Source organism: Protopterus annectens, chromosome 8.part0 (assembly GCF_019279795.1).
Source record: "Protopterus annectens isolate FY-2018-M chromosome 8.part0, PAN1.0, whole genome shotgun sequence".
Classification (NCBI taxonomy): domain Eukaryota; kingdom Metazoa; phylum Chordata; order Ceratodontiformes; family Protopteridae; genus Protopterus; species Protopterus annectens.
Window position 1 is genome coordinate 1,491,792,465 of NC_056741.1, and position 23,273 is coordinate 1,491,815,737.

The following is a 23,273-nucleotide window of genomic DNA, read 5'->3' on the forward strand; positions in this document are numbered from 1 at the left end:
GATACTTTAAAACTTTAGTATTCAGACAGTTTTAAGGCAAGGACAACAATGTAAAGTATGGGAAAATTACAGTTTCAGTACTAGCAGTGCAAGGAATCTTGTGCTAGTGAAAAGTCTTGATTTTTTTTTGCATTATATTATGTGTAACATCAGCCTAGCAAGGAGGCTTTACATGGGAGAGAGAGAGAGAGAGACAAACAAACATGCTTTCATTCTAAGGTTACCTTATTCCACTAAGATCCTGTATATGACCAGACTACATGCAGGGACGCTAAATTACAAAGTAGCAGCTAAAACACCAATTCTTTTGGGTGACAAATCAGTACAGTTACCATTTAGATGAATACACCCCGTCAGAGTTAAAACATCCATAAAACAGCACATTCTTGTTAAAAGTAACAGCACTGTACAATTAAGATGACTGACCATTTCCGACATGCAGCTGAACAGCCCTACACAACTACACCGTTGTTGTTGTGTTTTTCGGCTTTTCCCGGTTAGGGGTCGCCACAGCGGAACTCCGGTCCGTTAATGATTGGCAGTAGATTTGTACGTGCCGAGTTGCCAGCTCTGACGCACAACCTTCAACGAAGGTACACCCATTCACGCATGTCTCCACACAGAAGACACTCTAGCTGAGAATCGAACAGGACAACGTCTTACTGTGAGGCGGCAACGCTACCGCAGCACCACTGTAACAACAGTAATACTGTACTTCTATAACTTCTGCTGTACCATGCGCCTTCAATAAGAAAAGTGATCTTGTACCCCCAGTATTTTGTCTGTGGTCAGGCAAGCTAGCTTAGGCATAACATCGTGAGTAGTCACTGCTCTAAAAGAAGGTCACGTTAAGTGCAACAGATACTAGTGGCAAACAGTTCATATGGCTCACATGCAGAGTTCTAGTAAATGTACATACTTGTACAAATATAATGTCCCATAGGGAAAATTAAAAAAAAAATAAAGTCACTATGTAAATAATGTATATTCAGGTGCATACATCCAGCTAATCACATGCAGATACAAAAACACAAATAACGTTTACAAATAATTTAACAAACAGAGATACACAAACTCCCCACTCCAAAAGTGCTCATACATACAGTGACAGACTGCTACTCTGAAAAATTATTCTTTGGGTCTGTGGACTAAGGAAATATATTAATTTAATGACTCAAGTGCACTCTAGTGGCTTTTACAAGGAAGGAAAGCTGCAACAGCAGTACCAAGTGAGGGATGAACTCTAATTCTGCTGACCACAGTGTACTTGAAATGAAAACATGAATGCCAGGAAACCCATCACAAGATGGAGACCAGACACTTCTAATGTTTAGAAATGGCTAACAAACAAGCAGACACCGTCTTCCTTCCTTTATCTGAGTGCTGACAGGATGCAGCAGCAGCATCATCATCCCGTGGGGAAAACACCTGAATTCCCAAGGCATTCTGACAAAGTATTGTGATGAAAGCAGCACTAGATGAGAAATGGGGATGATACAGTTCGCGGAGTGAATTAGTGGTATGAAAGGCACCATTGAGAGGCAATGGGCAAAATGTATAACATCTGTACTCCAGATAATTCTGATCTGTCACTTACATCATTCAGGGCAGCTTCAACTCCATTCTTTTCAAATGATTCTGCAGTGTTTGCTATTGCTTGGGCTGTTTGCTCCTTCGATATCACTGCATGTTCTGATGACAAAGACCTTGCTGCTTGTGAACTAGGGGACACTGGTGCTGTAGTCAGAAAATAACATATATATATAATTTTAAAATGTAAATTAACAACAAAAAATACACAGAGTATCATTCATAAGTCAATGTCCACAGGTCTGTTTCTTGAAATTAATAACCAGCTCACATGGTTTCAGCTGCACATAAAATTGTATTACCAAACAAAGCGACTGTGTAGTCAAATGTAAAATACAAAATTCAGGTTCATTAATAGCATGATTGCCAACTACAGCTTTATTGGGAGCCTAAAAACATGGGTCAGAAAAAATGCTTTTTATATGGTGTACATGTCAGTTGAGAATTGCTCATTACAAACTTCAGAATGACTACAAAAGTAAAGGTCAGACTATTTTAGATTTTAAGGAACTAATAGAACTTAAAACACTTGCATTACAGAGTACACTTAACCTGTACTACCACATATCTGTTAAGCAAGCAATAATGCCCAACAGGGTGTGTTAATGTGTAATTAACGCCCACCCAGGGGTGTTATGAGCCCCAAAACAGTAGGCGGAGGGCCTCTACACCCCTTGAAGGGCATTAATTGCATATTAACGCACACCCTGTCGGGCATTACTGTTTGGTTAGAGAATGGGCTCTCTGTAAAACTGTTGCATTTTATTTACTATATTATTTTTTTATATATATTTTAGATGTAAAATAGTTCCTTTGTCTAATGTTTGAAATTTGCTGTAGCATATGTTAATGGTGCTGGAAGAATCATTTTACATCAAAAGTATATTAAATATATAACAGAGCAAACACAAATACCAACCCTTTCTAGTAAAGAAGTCCCAGTAAAGAAAACCAAAAAATTAATCCAGCAAGACAGAGGGGACTCCAAAATGGCCAATTTCAATAAAAAAAACTTTTATTGTTGACAACACAAGCACTTTCATGGACTACACTGCCTAGTCAGGTAATGTTTATCAAATTAAAAAACTCAGTTTAAATATCATATACTACCTACCTTGATTAATCATGTGACATCAAGGCACTCAAATTATTTAAACAGTCTTAAAGCATATGCATAGCATCTAAGTACAGAAATCATAATACATTCATAAAAATGCATATGCAACAAGTGAATGGTACAAAAGCAAAAAATATTCAATGTCTTAGGTTCCTAGATTTCAGCTTAGGTTTTATAGGGACCACATTATTGAGTCCATTCCCACTATCACCTCTCAGTCTAATGATCCACTTAGACTCAAGTTGCTCAGTACTATTCCTGATGTCATCTCCTCTTAATGTAATTGGCTGAGAGGAATGCAGACCTCTTAATTGCCGATGCCAGGGATAGCTCTCACTCTCTCTCTCACACAGTCTTCTGCTTTCATACAAGCATACAGTCTCACTGACAGAAGATGTATACACACACACACACACACACACACACACACACACACACACACACACACACACTCTTCTTCTGCTTTCATGCATGCATTCACTCACACATGCAGACCGAAACACACTCGTACAAATATATACACACTTTTTTCTTTTCTTTTTTTTATACTTGCTAAACAGCAAAAGTGCTGCTTAGCAAGTGTAAAATAAAGGCTCAGTCAATCTCACCTTCACTCACATACATGCATACACAAACACACACTATTTTTTTTACATTTTACACTTGTTAAACCACACTTGTTAAAACAGAAGAAGCACTGCTTAGTGAGCGTAAAATAATGGCGGCCATTAGTTTTTTTTTCTGGGTAACTTGTACAATAATGCCCTGCTGGAGAATGTTCATACTCCAGTCAGGGTGCTGATGTAAAGTTTGCCCATTCTCTAATGCTTTTTAGAGAATGGGCAAACTGTAAATCAGCACCCTGATTGGAGAATGAATGTTCTCCAACAGGGCATTTGTGTACAAGCAATGCCAGCTGAAAAATGAGCATGCTGCTTCACGGCAATGCATAAAGCTGCCATGGAGCTAGGACAGAAAAAAACAAATGGCCACCATCCATGTTTGCTAAGCAGCGCTTCTGCTGTTTAGAGTATGAAATGTAAAAAAAAAAAAAAAAGTTCGTGTTTATGTCTGTGTGCAAGTGTATGTGTGCACGTGAGTGAAAGAGATAGAGTGAGCCGTAATTTTACACTCCCTAAGCAGCGCTTTGGTTGTTTAGCAATTCTAAAACACAGAAAACAAAGTGTATGTGTGTGTGTATGCATGTGTATATGTTTCTGTCTGCATGTGCGAGTGAAAGCAGAAAAGACTGTGTATGTGTGTATGACAGAGTGAACAGTGAGATCAACTGAGTCGTTACTTTACACTCTCTAAGCAGCGTTTTTGCTGTTTAGCGAGTGTAAAGTAAAAAAGAAAAGAAACTTAAAATAAAGTGTGTGTGCGTGTTTGTCTATGAGTAAGTGTATGCGCATATGAAAGCAGAAGGGGCTGTGTGTGTGTGTGTGTGTGTGCGCATGACAGAGAGAGCGAAAAGTGATAGCGAACTATGAAAGCGATCCCTGGCAGCAGCAGTTAAAGAGGTCTGCATACCTCTCAATTGTACAGATTTTTGTCTCATATTTTTGGTATGGTCCTCATAAAATTTTCGTTTTCTGGTAAATCGCTGGCAAAGCATTGAGAACTGAAGTCAGCAAATAATGACAGGAATTTGAATTAAAGACTTCATTCCCTTCAGAAAATGCATGCCAATGCAAAACCTGTTATTCTATCAATTTCTATGTTTGTAAAAAACAAGATTTAAAAATTGTCCCTGTTTCTGGACCTTTGTTCCCCCATTATTTATGGCTTTGTCCCGATTTCTTGTTCTAAGAGGTTGAGAGGTAAGCCTCTCGACTTCTCACCTTAACACATGTTTTAATATATTTTTGATGTAAAATACTTCCTCCAACACCATTAACATATACTACAGCAAGTTTGAAACATTAGGCAGTGGAACTATTTTACATCAAAAATATATTAAAAAAATACAGTAATTAAAAAAATAAGTGAAACACAATTTTACAGAAAGCCCATTCTCTAAGCACAATAATGCCCTCCAGTGTGTGTGTGTGTGTGTGTGTGTGTGTGTGTGTGTGTGTGTGTGTGTGTGTGAGAATGTGGAACTGACACCCTTCCAGGGGGACATTAACACACCCAGTCTGTCATTTTTGCTTGCTTAAGGTCTCCACCTCTGCCATCAATCCTGAAAATCTGTATGGGAAATTTTTCAAAACTTAAGACCAAACACTGCAGACCTAAAGTTATCCACTTCTAGTATCACTAGTATATTATGAAATCAACTTCAAACATCTCGTACTTTATTTATAAAACTATACATGAACACTGTGCTACATATAACAAATTGAAACACAACAAGTTGATTCATGCAACAAGGATTGCCCGACTAGTATGTAGAATAAATCAGGCTGCATTATGCATTTATGCAGACTACTTCCCACAGTATTGCATTCTTGTGTGCTCAGGGTTTTATAGTGCTGTAAAAGTTTGTGCACAGTGCTACTATTTCTACAGGTGGTACGAGACACCCAAGTGTAAATATATGTATATATGGACACGAGTTCAGTCCTGTATACAAGTACATTTTGTTTCAAAAGCATCACATTATCACATGTTGCCCCTGTTTTATCCTGAATGCCACAGTTCTAAAGCTACCTGTACATCTAAAAACTGCTGCAGGAAGACACCCCAAAAATGCTGGTTAAAAACCTTTTGCCAGATTTAATAAAGCTTACACTGTGTACACCAAGTGTACACGGTATAATAAAATACGCATCACATTTTTTGTGCTTTCTAGTCACCAGTCACTCAGAAAGATTACATTAAGTGTACATGTAGTCTACATTTTGTGGTAACCTTTATGAATCCCTATCAATATTTAAAGCTGCAAGAATACAAGAATATCAGTAGGAAAATTAAAATTAGGAGGAAGAAGATGTGCATTATGTCTGTATTGTCTGCCTAGAAGTTGTAGTTTTATTGGCCATTTTGGGTCAATTCTAAACTCCTTGATCTCTCTCTCTCTCTCTTAAAACCCTGCTGCCTCGTGGTTTTGGAGTCTTTCCAGGCTTGTTAGTTGTTGCTGAAGCACCTACCAAGGGGAGAAAACCTTGAGAGAAGAAAGGAGCCACTTTTGAGATTTTAAGTATTTTCTTCTGATTTTTTTGTTTAGAATTACTGCTTTGCCGCCTACTTTTCAGCATTTTCCGGCTTGCTAAAGTTTATATCTGTATTAGAAACAGTATTTAGAACACATCTAGAGCCTGTTTACTGCATTTCCTGTGTTGCACTTAATTTAAAATAGTTTTTTTCTCTTAAAATTGCATTTTACCTGACTTTGGCCTACCACTCAAGTGTGGGGTCATTTATTGCACTGTTGTGAATATTTTGCTACTTGTGTATCTCTGCTACCTTTAAACTAAATAAAACAAAAAAGAAAAAACAAAAAAAGAAAAAACAAAAAAATCTTTGCTTTTTTCCCACTTTCTGAAATTTAAGAAAGTTCAGTTACAGATTTGCTGTTCTGAACTGTTTGCAAGTGTCATGGAGGCCAGTGCTTGCTTGGATTAAAGGGAAGTCTGTGTTCACCAGTGGCAGTGGTTAACACTGAGCAGCCTGCCTGTCCCTGTAGGAGTGGTTACTGCCTAGAAGCTGTAGTTTTATTGGCCATTTTGGGTCAATTCTAAACTCCTTGATCTCTCTCTCTTAAAACCATGCTGCCTCGTGGTTTTGGCATCTTTCCAGGCTTGTTAGTTGTTGCTGAAGCACTTACCAAGGGGAGAAAACGCTGAGAGAAGAAAGGAGCCACTTTTGAGATTTTAAGTATTTTCTTCTGATTTTTTGTTTAGAATTACTGCTTTGCCACCTACTTTTCGGCATTTTCCGGCTTGCTAAAGCTTATATCTGTATTAGAAACAGTATTTAGAACACATCTAGAGCCTGTTTACTCCATTTCCTGTGTTGCACTTAATTTAAAATTGTTTTTTTCTCTTAAATTTGCATTTTACCTGATTTTGGCCTAGCACTCGTGTGGGGTCATTTATTGCACTGTTGTGAATATTTTGCTACTTGTGCATCTCTGCTACCTTTAAACTAAAACAAAAAAGAAAAAACAAAAAATCTTGCATTTCCCACTTTCTGAAATTTAAGAAAGTTCAGTTACAGATTTGCTGTTCTGAACGGTTTTGTAAGTTTCTTGGAGGCCAGTGCTTGCTTGGGCTAAAGGGAAGTCTCTGTGTTCACCAGTGGCAGTCCTGTCCCTGTAGGAGCCCTTAGAACTGCTCTAAATCTCTAATTAAGCACTCTATTTTCATTCTAAAGCCCTGCACTTGCTCGTACAAGTAATCTCATAGGTAAACACAAACTAAAGCACTACATCCTCTTATACTCCTTCTAAGCACTTGCTCCCTATTGGTTCTTTCTGATCAGTCAATAAGTAGTTCCCTATATTATTCAGGCATGTCCAAAGGTCAGTTTTGAGTTTACTCTCTAGTCCAGCTGGGTGAATCTGGGAATCTTGAGGCAATGTTGCAACTGCTTTATGTATACAGACCACCCTCTCCTCCTCCCAACAAGCTCAAATATATGAGAGATGCAACTATATAGCCAAACCGGAGGCTAAGCTCTCTCAACCCAGTACTGGCACAGCCTGTCAGGAGGAGAAAGTAACCACACACACCACAAATCCAGTCTCACATAGACCTATCACATCAGCAAACCAAACACAAACAGACAAAAACATACTCAGAGGCTCCAAATAAAAATCTGCCTAAGCAGCAGAGACCTCCAAAGCAGACATCCAAGCAATACCTACCACGAAACAATATCCACGTAGCACATAGCTCACAAAGTCAGTGTGCCACACAGTCGCAGCCCTTAAGGCTAAACAACACACCTAATACACTTGTAATAGGTGACTATTGTCAGACACACTGACGTCCCACTCACCAGGCTGAACAAGGAGAAGGTCACTGTAAGATGCCTGTCGGGTGCCAGGATCCGCCACATAACACAAGCACTCAGGTCACTCCAAAGCAAGTACAAATACGACTCCGTCATTGTCCATGCTGGTGTGAATGACCTGAGACGTACCTCCCTGGACTACATGAAAAAAGACATACAGGAGCTCTTTGATCATGTAGCCCAAGCCGGTATGACCCTGACCTTGAGTAGCATCTTACCCTCACTAAGAATGATGCTACAGTATAAAGACAAAATGATCAATTTTAACAATTGGCTAAAGTATTGGTGTCATTCAAAGGGGATCCAGTGTCTGTCAGCCTGGGATGATATGCTCGACAAAGCACGTTGCTTCGCTAGGGATGGCTTGCACCTGTCTCCCCTGGGTTTTCGAATACTGGCAAAGGCTCTTGCCTTCCTCATAGTGCCTTTTCTTGGCAAGGCTCAAAAGAAAAACCCACCCCCATAGACAACACAAAGAAAAGAAAAAACAATGCTGCTCAACACCAGAAGTCTAAACCTCAAGATGCACGCACTTGAGACTCTCCTCAGTATGGCGAATATCGATATCTGTGCAGTAACAGAAACCTGGTTCTAGGCTCCCGAGAGCACACCAGCACTAACAGGTTATACTTCATACCATGCTTTCCGGCCCCAAAACTCGGACCGAACCACAAAAGGAGGGGGAGTATCCATATTTATCAAAGATACCCACACCTCCAGGTTAGTGGCACTGCATGAAGCATCGGAGACCATCCATGTGCAACTAACAGTGGGCAAAACTGCCTTTCAGTTTGTGGCCTGCTACAGACCACCCTCCCAAACACAGGAACCTCACTCGGCTTTCCTGAGAACACTGGAGAATATGAAGGTCTCTCCAAACACTATTATAATGGGTGACTTCAGCTACCCAAACATCGACTGGGAAAACTACTCAAACCCAAACACCCTCGCCCAAAGGTTCCTAGAATTTATAAACTCAAATGCTATGGAACAACTGGTCACCACTCCCACAAGAGGGGAAAACATATTGGATCTGGTCATCACCAACATGGGGTCTCTATGTTCCACACCAGAGGTATACCCCTCATTGGTAAGATAAGACCATAAACAAATCTCACTGGACATCCATATTCCGTCCCCACCCCTAGGCAAGGAAACCATGGTGAAGAACTTCTCAAAAGCAAACTTCACACTTCTCAAAACTGAGGGGGAATCCTTCAAAGCCCCCGGGCAGGTGGAAAATACGGCCCAAAATGCAGAATCCTTTACAAAAGCATTATATGGACACCTACAGGAATGCATGGAGCATGCTATCCCAAATAAAACCAAGACTCACTCCTCCAAAGGCAGGAGATCTGTCTGGTTGGCCCCAGCCATAAATAAGCTATACAACAGCAGGAGAAAGCTACTACATGACCGAGCAAAATCCCAAAAAGGGAAGGCATCACCGATCAGTACTAGCAAGAAACTATGATCCCTCATAAAATCATCTAAGGCCAGCTTCGAAAGAAAAATTGCACAAGACACTAAAGATAATCACAAGGCCTTCTTTAGTTATGTCAGAAACCTGGGAGGCAACTCCCAGATATGCTCTGAGTTAGTGCAAAATGACAAAAAATACACTGAACCCACAGACATTGCCAACATCCTGGAAGAAAGGTTCAGTGCCAACACCCCCCCCTTCCCCCCCCCAAAAAGAGCAAATGTCTATCCAAACAGAGTGTAGCCTTCCTGAGATCACAGATGCACAGGTGAGAGCTGCCCTCTCCAAAGCAAAAAACACAGCATCAATGTGACCAGACAGTGTCCCGGGCTGCGTCTTACACGAGCTCCAAGAAGAACTAAACCCTCATATAAAGTCACTGTTCAGTCTCAGCCTTACTACAGGATATGTACCCTAAGAATGGCGTACAACAACAGTGGTCCCACTCCACAAAGGTGGTGCCACAACAGACCCCGGAAACTATCGCCCTATAAGCCTGACTAGCCTGGTCTGCAAAGCTATGGAGCGTATCATCATGGAAATCCTAAACAAAGACATTGGGAACCTTCAGACACTGGATCCTACCCAATTCGGCTTCGTTAAGGGCAGATCTTGCCTCTTGAAACTGGTCGACTTCTTTGAAACAGTTACCAAAGCCATAGATGAAGGGAAGTAGTCCACACAGCCTACCTGGACCTCGCAAAAGCCTTCGACACAATACCCCACTCGGGCACCATAAATAAGCTCACCAGCTTAAATATCAACCCCTATGTCACAAGATGGGTTGCAAACTGGCTCAGGGATAGAACCCACATGGTCAGAATAGCAGGTGCCATGTCAGACTCTAAATCAGTTACAAGTGGTGTCCCACAAGGCTCAGTCCTGGGACCTCTCTTGTTTGGTATATATTTCTCTGAGGTACAGGCTAACATGGGTGGACTATGGCTGACCAAGTTCGCAGATGACTGCAAACTGGGTCCTGTAATCGACTCTCCGGCTGACACAAGCATCCTCCAAAAGGGTCTCACAGAGACGGATAACTGGTGCCAGAGCCATGGCCTAAAGCTAAATGCCAAAAAGTGCATAGTCATCTCCTTTGGGAAAAACAAAGTGCCCACAAATTACCACATATGTGGTAATCCATTAAGTACGGAAGAAGTAAATAGGGACTTGGGGACCCAAGTAGTTAGCAATCACTCCTTTGACAATCACATTGCCAAAGTGGTTAGAAAGATCTTCTATATAGCCCACCTTATCATGAAAGGGTTCATATCTAGATCAAGAGAGGTCATTGTGCCACTCTACTCATCACTTACCAGGCCCATAATTGAGTACAATGCCCCATTTGGGATGTACCTTACCTGACACCTTCAGCAACTGGAAAGAACCCACAAGTATCTCACCAAGAGGATCAAGGGGCTCATACAGATGCCCTATGCAGTTCGGCTAAAGAAACTCCAGCTCTACTCAGTTGCATACCGCCTACTCATAGGCGATCTGTGTCTGACGTATAAAGCCATGTACAACCCAGAATTAATGGACATGCTTCACTTCAGGAAATCCAAATCCCTTAGAGTTACACACTCCAGGGACTTGAACCTCAGCACAGAAATAAATAGGACATGCTGGAGGGACAGATTCATATCCCAGAGGCTTCCTTCACTCTGGAACAAAATCCCAATCCATGTTAGGCAGAGCCCCTCACTGACCCTCTTCAAGAGAAATCTTGACGAGTGGATGGGAGATCATAAGTTTACCCCGGGATCTCTTCTGTATCCCTGCTTGACAGAGGTACAGTAAACTAACCTTAAAAGGGCTACCTTCTGTGACCTATTATACAAAGGCACAGTCAACTAATCTAAAATGGTGGCGAAAGCCAAACACACTCTGGCTAGGCTTATAAATGCCCTAGGGCAGATAGCCTAGTATCAACCTATGAACTCAGAACACTATACACTTAGTGTAGGCTTTATTGAATCTTGCCCCTTGTCTTACACAGTTCTGAAACTTGCTTTAATTTATCAAGTTTGCAAGTTTGTCCAAGTGGTTTAGTAAAAAAAAAAAAAATTTTCAGCAGAGGTCCAGGGAGCAAAGCCCAAACATATTTTTTAACAGACATTTAATATACATGAAGAGATATTAAATAATATACATTAACAATTACACATATACTTGCTAATTAGACTACATTCATCTGAGAGTAGACATCATCTATTACAGTTTAAAAGATATGTATGCATTAGTAAATATTGAACATTAAGCATTAGAACAGGTGTTTTTAGTGGGTTTGTCAGACAGAGATCACAAGATTGGTCATCAGAAAGTCAAAGAAAAAGAGGTGTGGGAAAGAACTAGCAAGGGCAGAAAATCTTAAAATATACATTCTACATGCGTTTCTATGCACCCTTGCAAACTGTTTTTTCTTTGAAAATAGAGTTCTTAACTTTTAGAAGGAAAGCTATTTCAGTCTCCTAGAGCAAGCGTCTCAAGGATTTTACCTTCAGCTGTAGTCCAGACATATACTTTGTGTAGTTTGAAAGTTATTTCTCAAAAAAATCAGTCAATTTATGCTGTCTACAGTTTTTAGAATTACTTTTTAAAGGAATTGTTAACACACGATGTCTGCTATACAGTCACTATACCAAAAAACCTGCAGTCTTCTTCATAGTTGGGCGACAGAAGCCCTTATGATCATAACACATTTGTTTGTTAAAAAAACAAAAAACAAAAATGCATGTCACCATCCCGAGGTACAGAACATAACTTGTATCCAAATGTCTACAATTATACTGTAGAATCACAGATTTATGGCCTTGAAGCCTATCTCATGTGTAACAATGGGATATTAAAAAAAAATAACATAGTACAAAAATTGTTCACTTACATTTACCTCAATATACTGCATGCTCTATATGTTTGCACAAAGCCATTTTATAAACTGCTGAAAATTGCAGATGTTTTGAGATACTTCCAGTAAGAGATACTTTGCGTCCTGCAGTAAAGTGTAAGCTATGTTTATACATTTCAGTAGTCCTGCTGTACTTGGTGACATATCACCAAGCACAGCACCTATGGTTCCTCGGAAAGACAAAAATCAGGCATAAATATCTTCTACATCACCATATCTATTTAACTTTCATGTATTTTTTCGATTCAACCTCAGCATTTCTCACTCATATAGATTAAGAAGCACATCACATTTTGTTGTGATGTTTGTAATCCATGCCAACTGTAACACCTCCCTGCTCCCTCCTTTACTAATTTTAATACCAGCATTACTTCACTATACAGTTACAACTTGACTTTAATATCCATATTATCTTGAAAACAATTGTGTGATCTAAAATCTATATGAAAACAGATGAATGCTGAAAACATGTTACACATTAGATATAGTTAGTGCAGAAGCCCTTTGATTCAAAGGCACTTGCAAAATAAGTTACTGCACATCAAGCTGAGAACCAGTGCATACAAATGCAAATGAAGTTTATGGCACGATTAGGACTACTAATGAAACTCCGATATAGTAATACAGAACAGGTCTTTCTAAAGAAACAGCACTGCACTACTGTTACTGATATGCACCAGCACTAGGAAGTCTACTGGGCTACAAGGGAAGCACACATTATGATGCCCCAGCCACCTCTCCCAGAGAGTCAGAGGCAGAGAAAACTACTTCAGTGGTTCATAATGTGTCCCATACACAACTGTGGCAGCCACAGCACCATTGCAAGTATTATATAATGGTGCCACCTGCACCCACCCCCTCACACACCAAGACTGAAACAGACACATTTTATGTACATAATTCTACATATATACTACAGAGAACACACCATTGAGGTACAAATTATTTCTGCACACATGCCTGCCAATGTTATTACAGCACAGCAAGAGTAACTGCTCACATGGATACAGGCTTGCTGCACTGAAAATAAGTACAGACCATTGCAGTTCTACAGTGACACAACTTTGCATTTGGTGGACATCAGTCAAGGAATACCAAGCTTAATCCCATGAAAATGAGCAGCAGCAGGTAGTTTATAAATAAAATTACAGTTCAGATCAGGAACTATGAAATATACTACTCGTTCCTATACCCTGTTTACTAACATTAACAATGACCCGCACTTTCTACAGCCATTCTGCTATATGAAACACTGGGCATTGTACTCTCAGGTGGCTGGGTGATCATGAAGTCATCCTAGCAGTGCATGATGTACTCTGATACCTTGCCATGCATAACCTCAAATGAGCACGTTGTAAGCCATTTTACAAGGTGAATATATGAGCCTCTTGTGGTCTATCAGCTCATATATTACATTTTAACATGTTATGTTTAAAACTGGGTACAACTACCTGTTCACATGGGTAACTTGGTCATACTGTCTGATACAGTAGATACCAGAGTCATACACTCTAGACGAAATGGCAAAAAGCAAACTCAAAAGTCCAGTAGAAGCTGCTGGCAGCTCAGTAACCTAACTCTCAGACACATACAACCGTTACAAATGTTCCTAGTAGTGTCCACCTTACCATCACTGGTGAAAAACTTCTGCTTCTGGGCACCAAGTCATTATTTGAACTCCCTGGCCCCTTAGCAATACACAAACTTCCCATCTTCTTCTAAAGGCTTTCAATACCATCTACCATTACGGCCACCACAGGTGACCTCTACTATGAGACAGAGGGTGATGTCATGAGAATATTTTTTTGCTTGCTACAATAAAGCATATTACCTTGTTTCTGCTAATGTTACCATAGCATGCATAAATTAATTATATATACATATCCACACAAATATATGTACACATATTCATTTCAACAGCTTGAACTGTCAGTTGTTTGAAAACTACAAAGACCGGCAAGAGTTGCAAAAAAATATGCAGTTTTCACATTACATTTTTTTTTAAATATTTGAGATCATAGAATAGTAGGGATTGAGAGTTTGCCCATTCCACATTATTGTTTGATCTTGGAGTTATGTATAAAGCTCCATGGGGAGTGGGTGAGCTTGCCCCCCCCCAATCATTTTTTTGAGGGTTTAGTCCCCCCCCCCTCAATAGGTGGATTTTCAATATTTTTTTAATGACTATGTGACAAAACTTTTGCTACTTTGACCACTTGACATATTCTGATACACACGCGGCTGCTGTCTGTAACAGCAAATGCTCAGAACAGAGAATACTTTTAGGGACTTGTTTTTCAGCCTTCAGGTTGCTTAATGTGCGAGATCGTGGTACAGCTGGGTTTGGGAATTTTTCCTTACCTCACTACTGTGTGATCTTGGAGTTGATATATATACATTAGCAGGGGATGTGGGGATACAGAAGCAGCCACTTAACATCCAACTTGTAATGTTTAGTGAAGGTATGCACAGACGAGCAAGCAGCAGCCTCAAGGATGGAACTAGTATCCAAACTCCTTGAAAAAAAAGCACCAGAGGAGGCAAATGCCCTAGTAGAATAAATGCCCTAGTAGAATAAGCCTTTACAGACAAGGAAAGGTATTTTCCATGAAAGGTATAAAAGAAAAAAAATTAATGCCCTTAGAAATCCAGGAGGAAATGGTTTGCTTAGAGACAGCAAAACCTAAAGACCTGGGACAAAAGAAAACAAAAAGTTGCTCAGATTTGAAAAAAAATTTATAGTTTTATCCAAATAGACTACAGACACGGAAAAAAGGAAGGAAGATAAATAGACTGATTAAGGGACAACTCATTGACCATCTTGGGCATAAAGGAGGATTAATATGAGGAGGCACCCTATCTCTATGGAAAACTAAAAAAGGAGGAATACCCATGACAGCCTGAAGTTTAGACACACACTTTGTTCAAGTGACGGTCAAAAGAAGAGTCTTCCAAGCACAATGTTGTAAAGAAGCAAGCTCAAAATGAGCCTGTGCCAATTTTTCAAGTATAAAACTGAGGTCCCAGGAAGGTGGAATAAGCTTCCAGGGAAGTCTGATATGAAGGACACCTTTAAGAAATTGCTTGGCCTCGAATCTTGAGTCAAGGGCAGACTAGCAGAAATTGTGGCCAGGTGAGCTTTAACTGAGGAATGTCAACCCACCATGGAATAAATCACACAATAAGGGAGAACCAGAAGGGCCTCAACAGATTGGTGCCTCTCTCGCCATCAGGATCCCCTAACAGAAAATCGCTTCCATTTGGACACATACGATTTCCTGGCAGTGGGTTTCCTAGCATTCTGCCTAACCCAAACCAAGTTCTCAGAAAAAAAGTGTCTGAAAAGGATCAAAACCTTATGATCCATAGCGTCAGCCGAACAGGTGACTGCCTATGGCCAACTGAGAAACAAATGGGAACAAATGCTGTCTGGGCCAAAAGAAAGTCACTCGCAAGATTTTGGGAGAGCCCTGCCTGAATTTGAGAGAGACTTGTGGTAACAGAAGAATGGGAGAGAAACAGTGTAGAAACATTCTCTTCCAAGGAAGGGGCAGGATGTCCACTTTCCAAGCCAGAGCACCTGGGACTCAGGAGAAGAATAGCGAAAGTTGCCTACTCAGAGTGGAGGCAAAAACATCTACCAATGGAATACCCCATCGATGGACAATGTCCAGGAGCACATCCCTGTGAAGTATCCATTCGTGAGCTTGTGTGCTGGGTCTGCTCAAGAATTCTGCCACCAGAGAGAGAATGTAAACTTTCCGAAGAGTCACTTGATACTAGACAGCTAGATCCCAAACTTGACGAGCTAGTCTGCAAAGAAGGTAGGACCTTGTACCTCCTTGCTTCTTGACATACCACATGACCTTGTGTCACTTTGCCTGTTTATGTACCACATCACTGTGGCACTGTCCATGAAACCTTCGAGTCTACCTCTCTGTAATATGCAATCAAAGAGGTTAAGGACCCATTTGATTAAGCTTCAACCTTACCTTGAAAAGATTAACCATGGTGGGAGCAAGAGAAAATAGCAGAGGACAACCACAATGCAATAGTTTGGTTAGAGACAGGCTGACCTTTCTTAGTCCCTGTACAAGTGATAAGCAGCTGTTCAGCATTCCTAAAGGGCTTTGTTCCGTCAAGATAGTACCAGAGTTGCATGGGTGCATCCAAGGTATGCAAAATCTTTTCTCCCCTGTATTTTGGATCAGAATAGAATATTGGGAGACTGATGGCTTGAATCAAGGTAAATTCAGAAAAAAACAACTTTAGGCATGAATGACAGGGTTGGCCCACCATGAGAGTTTCCAACTCAGACTCACCTTACAGATGTCAGAGCAATGAATAAAATAGTCTTTTAAGCAGTGAACTGTAAATGAGCCTGAAATGTTAGTTCAAAAGGAGGCAAGGTCAATTTTTAAAGAACAAAGTTGAGATCCCAGGGAGAAGGAATTTGTTTCCAAGGGGATCTCATGTACCACACTTCTTTCATAAACTGTTTGACCAAAAAGAGACAAAAAGAGGGGGATCCATGGGTAGACAAGCTGAGATGGCCGTAAGATGCACTTAGAAGCATATGAGAAGCCATCTCTAAGTAGGTTACACAAATTTCATAACCAGAAGGGCTTTCGGGATCTCTGTATAGGTGTACCATGAGCAGATCCAGTCTTTGCAGAAGCTTGTGGTAACCGCCCTTTGCCCAGTTACATTAAGAGGGTGAACTAACTCTGTCAGGGCCAAAAGGGGTTATTCACAATGATCTTTGGTAATTCTTTCTGAATTTCTAGAAGTACCTTGGAAAAAACTGGAAAGGGTGGAAATGCATGCAGGAACATTCTCGACCATGGGAATGACAGAATGTTGGTCTTCCAATCAGGGCTGCAAGGATATCTTGAACAGAATTTTTTCAGTCAGTTTTGAAAGGAGGTGAACAGATCTCCTCAAGGTCTTCACCACATGTGGATCAAGTCCTGGAAGAGTTCCAGATTGAGTTTCCACTTGTGAGGGTCTCCCCATGCAAAATCTGAAGAGTCTGAGAAAGTCGATACCTCCACCTCTGCAGTTCCTATTTCACAAATCCTGGTACCTGGAAATCCAAGGGATAAAAGTACTTGGTCGAACAATTCTTCAAGTGCCATTTTCTCATGTATATTCTAGCTAGCAGTATCAAGAGGATATCTGATGCCATGAGGCAAATATATTTGAGGAGTTCCCTTGCTGAAGACATGTCTAGAAGAGAGAAATTTAAGACAATGTCCTGATAAAGCACAACTACATTTTCTGGCAGGAAGGCCATCCTTTTTACCATGTCTATTCCACACCCCAAGAGAACAGTTTATTAAGAGGGTGTGAGGAAAGACTTTTGAAGGTTCAATTTAAAACCAGGTGGGAAAGGAGGGACAAAAACTTATCCAAGGACTCAAAGCATCTGGATACAATATTTGCACAAATCAGCAAGTTATCTAAATAAGGAAAATGTGTATGCCTAGGGTTCTGCAATAGGCAACCACTGAGGCCAGACAATTTGTAAATATTCAAGATGCAGTATATAGCCCAAAGGGTAATGCAGAAAACTGATAATATAAGCCAGATATAAGCCAGATACAACAAATTTCAAATTTCTTCAAACTGGGTGCAATATGTATATGGTAAGCAACCTTGAGATCTAGAATCACCATTTAACACTGATCTGGAAGCAATACTAGGGCTGGCTGTAGGGTGAGCATTTTTTATTTCAGAACTTTTACATAGGTGTTTAGAAAGGACAAATCTAGGACTTGTCTTCAGGGGTGCTCCTTTCTTGGTATGAAAAAATTGTGGAGTAAAATCTTTTGCCTTTTTGTATCACAGGCACTGGTTTTATGAACCTTGGTTCTACCATGTGATGGGGCACTGGAGAAAACAATTCTGTCTGCTCTAGTAGGTGTGGGGGAATTCCCCCAAAAGGAGTAGGATTTTCTATTCACTGTTTGGTGTATCCTTTCTGCATTATTCTCAGGACCAACTTGCTTGAGACTATTTGTGGGCAGGCTACAGGACTGAGACAAAGCCTGGGGGAAGGAGGAAGAAAAGGAAGGGCAGGCGGGGGGTTGAGGGTGCTCTGGGACATGGCACAGCCCTTTCTTTAAAAAGGGGTTGATCCTTTTCAGAAAGGAACCCCTCTGGTTTGGTTTCAAAGAATTATCCTCCTGCTACTTCCTTTTGGATGCCTGTCTTTTGTTTGTCTGGGATTTTTGTTTGTTCTGCCCCTGGAGGAAGGCTCCTAGTAAGGGAAGAACTTGTGCACGTGAAACATTCTAGACACCTCATACATTAATTTGCCTCTATTATTCCACTGGTTGGGTCCTGTGCAACACAGATTCTCAAACACCAATTCAGAACTTAAAATTTCATTCAAAATTTTGAATTTTAAATCACTGGAGAAGTTCTGATTATGTAACCAAGCATGCCATCTTAAAACAGAAACAGCATTATTTCTTGACACTGTATCTGCACATTCAAGCACACTTCTCAAAGCATGTTTCAAAACATTAGTCAAATTAGAAACAATTTCATTCATATACAGACTTTTGCATTGTACGCAAGGATCTAGCAAATCAAACTGTATTCATACTGTAAAACAAGTTTCCACATATAGACTTGACATTCTAAATGCTAGTACTACAATGAGACTTCATTTCGCCCTGAAGATCTAACCATTTTTCCCTCTATCAGCGATGTTGAATAAGGTGAAGTCAATGACTTTTTATTTGAGCATGCGTATGCGGAGACTGCAGCTGAGTCAGCAATTAAATGAAAAAAAAAGAGATGTCATTTGAAGGAGATCCTATAATTTTCTTTGAGCCTTTTTAGGGACTGCTAGAATAGATACTGGTATCTTGCATGCAGCTTTATAAACAAAGGCCATACATAATGGAGGAGTGGGGTAGCCACATAATTGGGCAGCCTAACACTGGGGTAGTTCTCGACTGCTCCCAACTAAATCTAGCAATTATCTGAAGAAAAGTGAACACTTGTCTGGACTTATGCTCAGGTTCACTTTCCAAACAATCAGAGTGACTAGACTCACTGTCAACCAGAAATCAAGACTGTCCTCATCAGATTCCTCCTCATTCTATGTAACAGAAAGGTCTCTATCCAGACTAGCACTAGAGCCATGAATGGGAAAAACACCACAGAATTAGCCATGTGCAGAACATTCTTAGCAAAGGAAGTCACATCAGCTTTATGAACAGCTACAATCTAATTATCATTTGCTTTTGTTTCTCGTGATCGAGTATTGTGTCTGGCAAGGGGTCTGAACCCTGGACTACTCCTGTACCTTAAAGGTTGAGTTCTCCCATACCTGCACCAGGTATTGGAACAGCCCTAGATGATGTGTCTAAACCCTGTTCCACAGTGGCCAGAAAAACTACACTAGAGGGAGACAGGACAAAAGGTAAGTGGCTTGCTGGAGAAGCAGTGGCTCCAACAGAATAATTAACAGTAGGCAGAGGGATATTTTGCCTTTTTAGGGTAAACTGGATTTGAGGAGGAGTACCAGAATTATGATCCATCATGTTACAGGACAGAACATCAGCCAGAATAATAAATTGACAGTACTGGATAACATCTCACAATAAGCATAAAGTTTTTAGTAATAAGTGTGTCCCACCGCAACTAAGTGTACTATTATCACACGAAACAGTTTGAAATGTGCTGAGAATTCTTTTACAGCTGACAGATATTAAAGAATTTCCAGTATACAAAATCCAACAACCAAAGCATACAATGTGCCAAACCAGTGTTAAAAATTAGCTCTGCACACCTTAACTACATTAAACTGCTGTAAAATAACGTTTAATAAATTAAATTATATCTTTTGTCAGAGAGAGTAAAATGTCCACAGTACATTCACATAACTTCATTTGCGGCAAAATACCGATCTGACATAGAGCAGTCATACATATAGTAAATAATGTATAAATGCAGAAAGAAATCCAAGTTCTGTAACATTTACCTGCCAACAGATGAAAATAAAGCAGAGTAACAAGCAGCAAAGACAGTCCTCAAGTGTCTTAACAGCACACACACACACACACACACACACACACACACACACACACACACACACACACACACACACACACACACACACTGCAGTTCTGAGAGAAATATTGAAAGTTTACTCAGGAAAGAGTAAAAACAAACATTTGTTCAAAGACAGAAGCCAAATAAACCATGTTACAAGCAGAAATTCCCACAGAAAATACTGTAAACACCAACAAATATTCTGTTTTTATTTAACATAAATCTACTAATAAAATGAGAGGAAGAGGTAATTAAATAGGGCTCATCTGAGCAGTAAGCTGGAAAAATCTGCACTGGATCCTGTGAAGAGTTAAATGACTTTCTCTAAAGACTGAACACTCAACTCCTGTGATAGCTAAGGCTTCCCTCTTCCATCTTTCTTCTTGATTGTCCAAGTTTTACAGCCATATAATGCAGTTGAGAAAACGATGGCTTGAACAAATCTGATCATTGTGTGAAGAGACATTTCTACATTTAAACACATTTGCTAAGCTCTACATAACTGCTCTGCTGATATTTGGACGCCGTTGAATTTCCATGCTACCTGTTGTTTCCAATAGTAATAATAGACCCAATTATACGGACGTTATTGATGATTTTTGATGTCTTCTCCATCAAGACTCAAGTTGGTTGTGCCACCAATTGTAAATATCTTCGTCTTTTCTATACTGAGGTGCAGGCCTATCTAGAGACTTTGCTTGATAGCATACATCTCAGGATATTTTCACTCTCCTCCAAGACAGTTGCGTCATCGGCATAACAAAGACTGTTGATAAATCTGCCATCAATTTTCAACAATTGCTTTCATATACCCTCGATTCTCTGATCATTTGCTCTGCATATAAATTAAATAGATAAGGAGACATCCTTGGTGCACATCCTTTTAAACTTTGAACTATTGTGTTTGTCCTTGTTCAGTTCAGATAGTTGCTTCTTGATAGCGATAGAGATTGCACATGAGAACGAATAAGAAGTTATGTACCTACCATAACGTTCCATGTTAGTTGTCTTCTCTCGCCTTCTTTCTTGCTTGATGGGTTGAACCCGATCCTCGGGCTCATTCATTGCTTTAGCTCGGAGCCGATCCTCGGCTCCCACTCACTTGCTTTTAGCTCGAGAACTCCTTTTACCAGCTCGAGGCAGCCCCATATCCCATGATGCAAGGCAGGAAGTACCCAGATCTCGTTTGTTGACAAAAGGGCAATAACACCAAGCATAAACAAAACTTCCCAAAGGAAGAAGAAACTTACAGATGGAAAAAGGACCAGTCTGAATGGTCTTAGCATAATAGTTTCTTATACAAGGTCTGTCCAGGCCAGGGGGAAGGAGGGAGGGTCGCAGAAAGAGACAGAGAAGACAACTAACATGGAGCGTTATGGTAGGTACATAACTTCTTAATGTTAAGTTGTCAATCTTCCTGGGTGGCTCAATGGAACAAACTCTTGAGGACTGTAGAGCCAAAACTGGCTCTGTCCCTGGAGGCCAAGTCCAATTTGTAATGGGAAACAAAAGTGTGAGGAGGGCCCAAGTGGCGCTGCACAAATAGTATCCAAAGGCAGTCTAGCTTGAAAAGCTGTAGAAGTAGCTAAACTCCTAGTTGAATGTGCTTTAGGTTTTGAGCACAGCTGTTTTCCCCTGATCGTATAAATTTCAGTGATGACCTAAGAAAGACCATCTGGACAAAGTCACTTTAGAAACAGGAAGGCCTTTTTATTATCCGCGACAAAAACAAAAAGTTGATCAGATTTTCTAAATTTTTGTTCTGTCCAAATAATATCTGAGCTGACGGTAGATAATGTAGCTTTTGTTCAGCTCTATCTGAATAGTTAGGAAAGAATACGGGGAGATCAATGGATTGATTCAGATTGTTTTTTGAAGCGACCTTAGGTAAAAAGGATGGATTGGTTCTCAAGGATACTCTGTCTTTGTGAAAAATCAAATAGGGGGGTCGAACTGAAAGAGCATGAAGTTCCGACACCCTCCTGGCAGATGTAATAGCCACTAGGAATAAAGTTTTCCAAGAAAGATATTTCAAGGAACAAGAAACAGCTGGCTCGAAGGGGGGAAGAATCAAGGATGTCAGCACCAAATTTAGATCCCACTGAGGAGGAGGAGGATTCCTGATTGGAGGTTTTAGCAGGAAAATTCCTTTCAAGAAGGCCCTGCAGAGTCTATGGGACATAATATTATGATCTGCTATACCGACATGAGAATTAGAAATAACAGCCAGCTGAACTCTGACTGTTGAAGAAGAGGGCATTAAAATCTCTGCTAAGAAGTCCAGAACTGCCTGAACAGGGGCAGTGAAAGGATCAATATTTTGGGCCTTAGCCCAATAAGAAACGTTCCATTTGCTTGTGTAAATCCTCCTGTAGAGGACTATGATATCTCTAACTGGGTTAGAGATCAAAGGAAGGAAGTGGAGCAACCGTGCTGTGAGGTTGAGAGAAGGAACTGACCTGTGCAGCTGACCGGATTGGTGATTCAGTAGATCTGGCACTGGGACCAGATGCCACGGCTGCACGATGGAGGGGAACCAAACTTGTCGAGGCCAGTAAGGGCAATGAGAATCAATTTGGCTCTCAAAGCGGTAGCTTTCTGGATCACCTGAGGGATCAGAGGAAATGGAGGGAAGGCATAAAGAAGTCCCTGGGGCCAATCCTGGTTCAGAGCGTCTCTGGGGGATGGCCTGATGCTGAAGAAGTCTGGACATTTGCTGTTTTGGGAGTAAAAGATAAAATCTCTTCCGCTATGGATTGCTTGAGAGACCACTTGAGGCATGAGAATAGCTCTGCTCAATCTGTCCGCTATAATGTTGGTTTTCCAGGGATATGCGTTGCTACCAGAAACCGATGAGCCCTGTTTGTTGATATACCACACTACAGACATGTTGTCTGTGTGGACTGCAATTCTCCCACGGAAGAAAGTCGTTGAGGGCTTTAAAAGCACTGCTCTCATCTCCAGGACATTTATGTGCAGATGGTACTCCCATGAACCATCCGGAGGCATCCGTGGTGACAGTGGCTATCGGGGGGGGCCACACAAAGCACCTGCCTTGGTGAACCTGAGGATGTGATCCACCAAGCAAGATGTTGTTTGCATGTTTGTGTCACCAGAATCTGGTGGCGCATTGGGAAGTGCTGGTA

At 40.6% G+C, this 23,273-nt stretch overlaps 1 protein-coding gene across 4 annotated transcripts in view; it reads right to left on the minus strand.

Annotated features, from left to right (window-relative positions):
* The window catches only part of USP28 (ubiquitin specific peptidase 28), a 732,083-nt gene that overhangs the window by 202,290 nt on the left and 506,520 nt on the right, over positions 1-23,273 (minus strand). For all 4 annotated transcript variants that reach the window (XM_044081073.1, XM_044081072.1, XM_044081070.1 and 1 more), the window contains one exon: positions 1,598-1,737. In XM_044081073.1, coding sequence (XP_043937008.1) covers positions 1,598-1,737 — 140 coding nt within the window. The remainder of the gene's footprint in view (positions 1-1,597; positions 1,738-23,273) is intronic.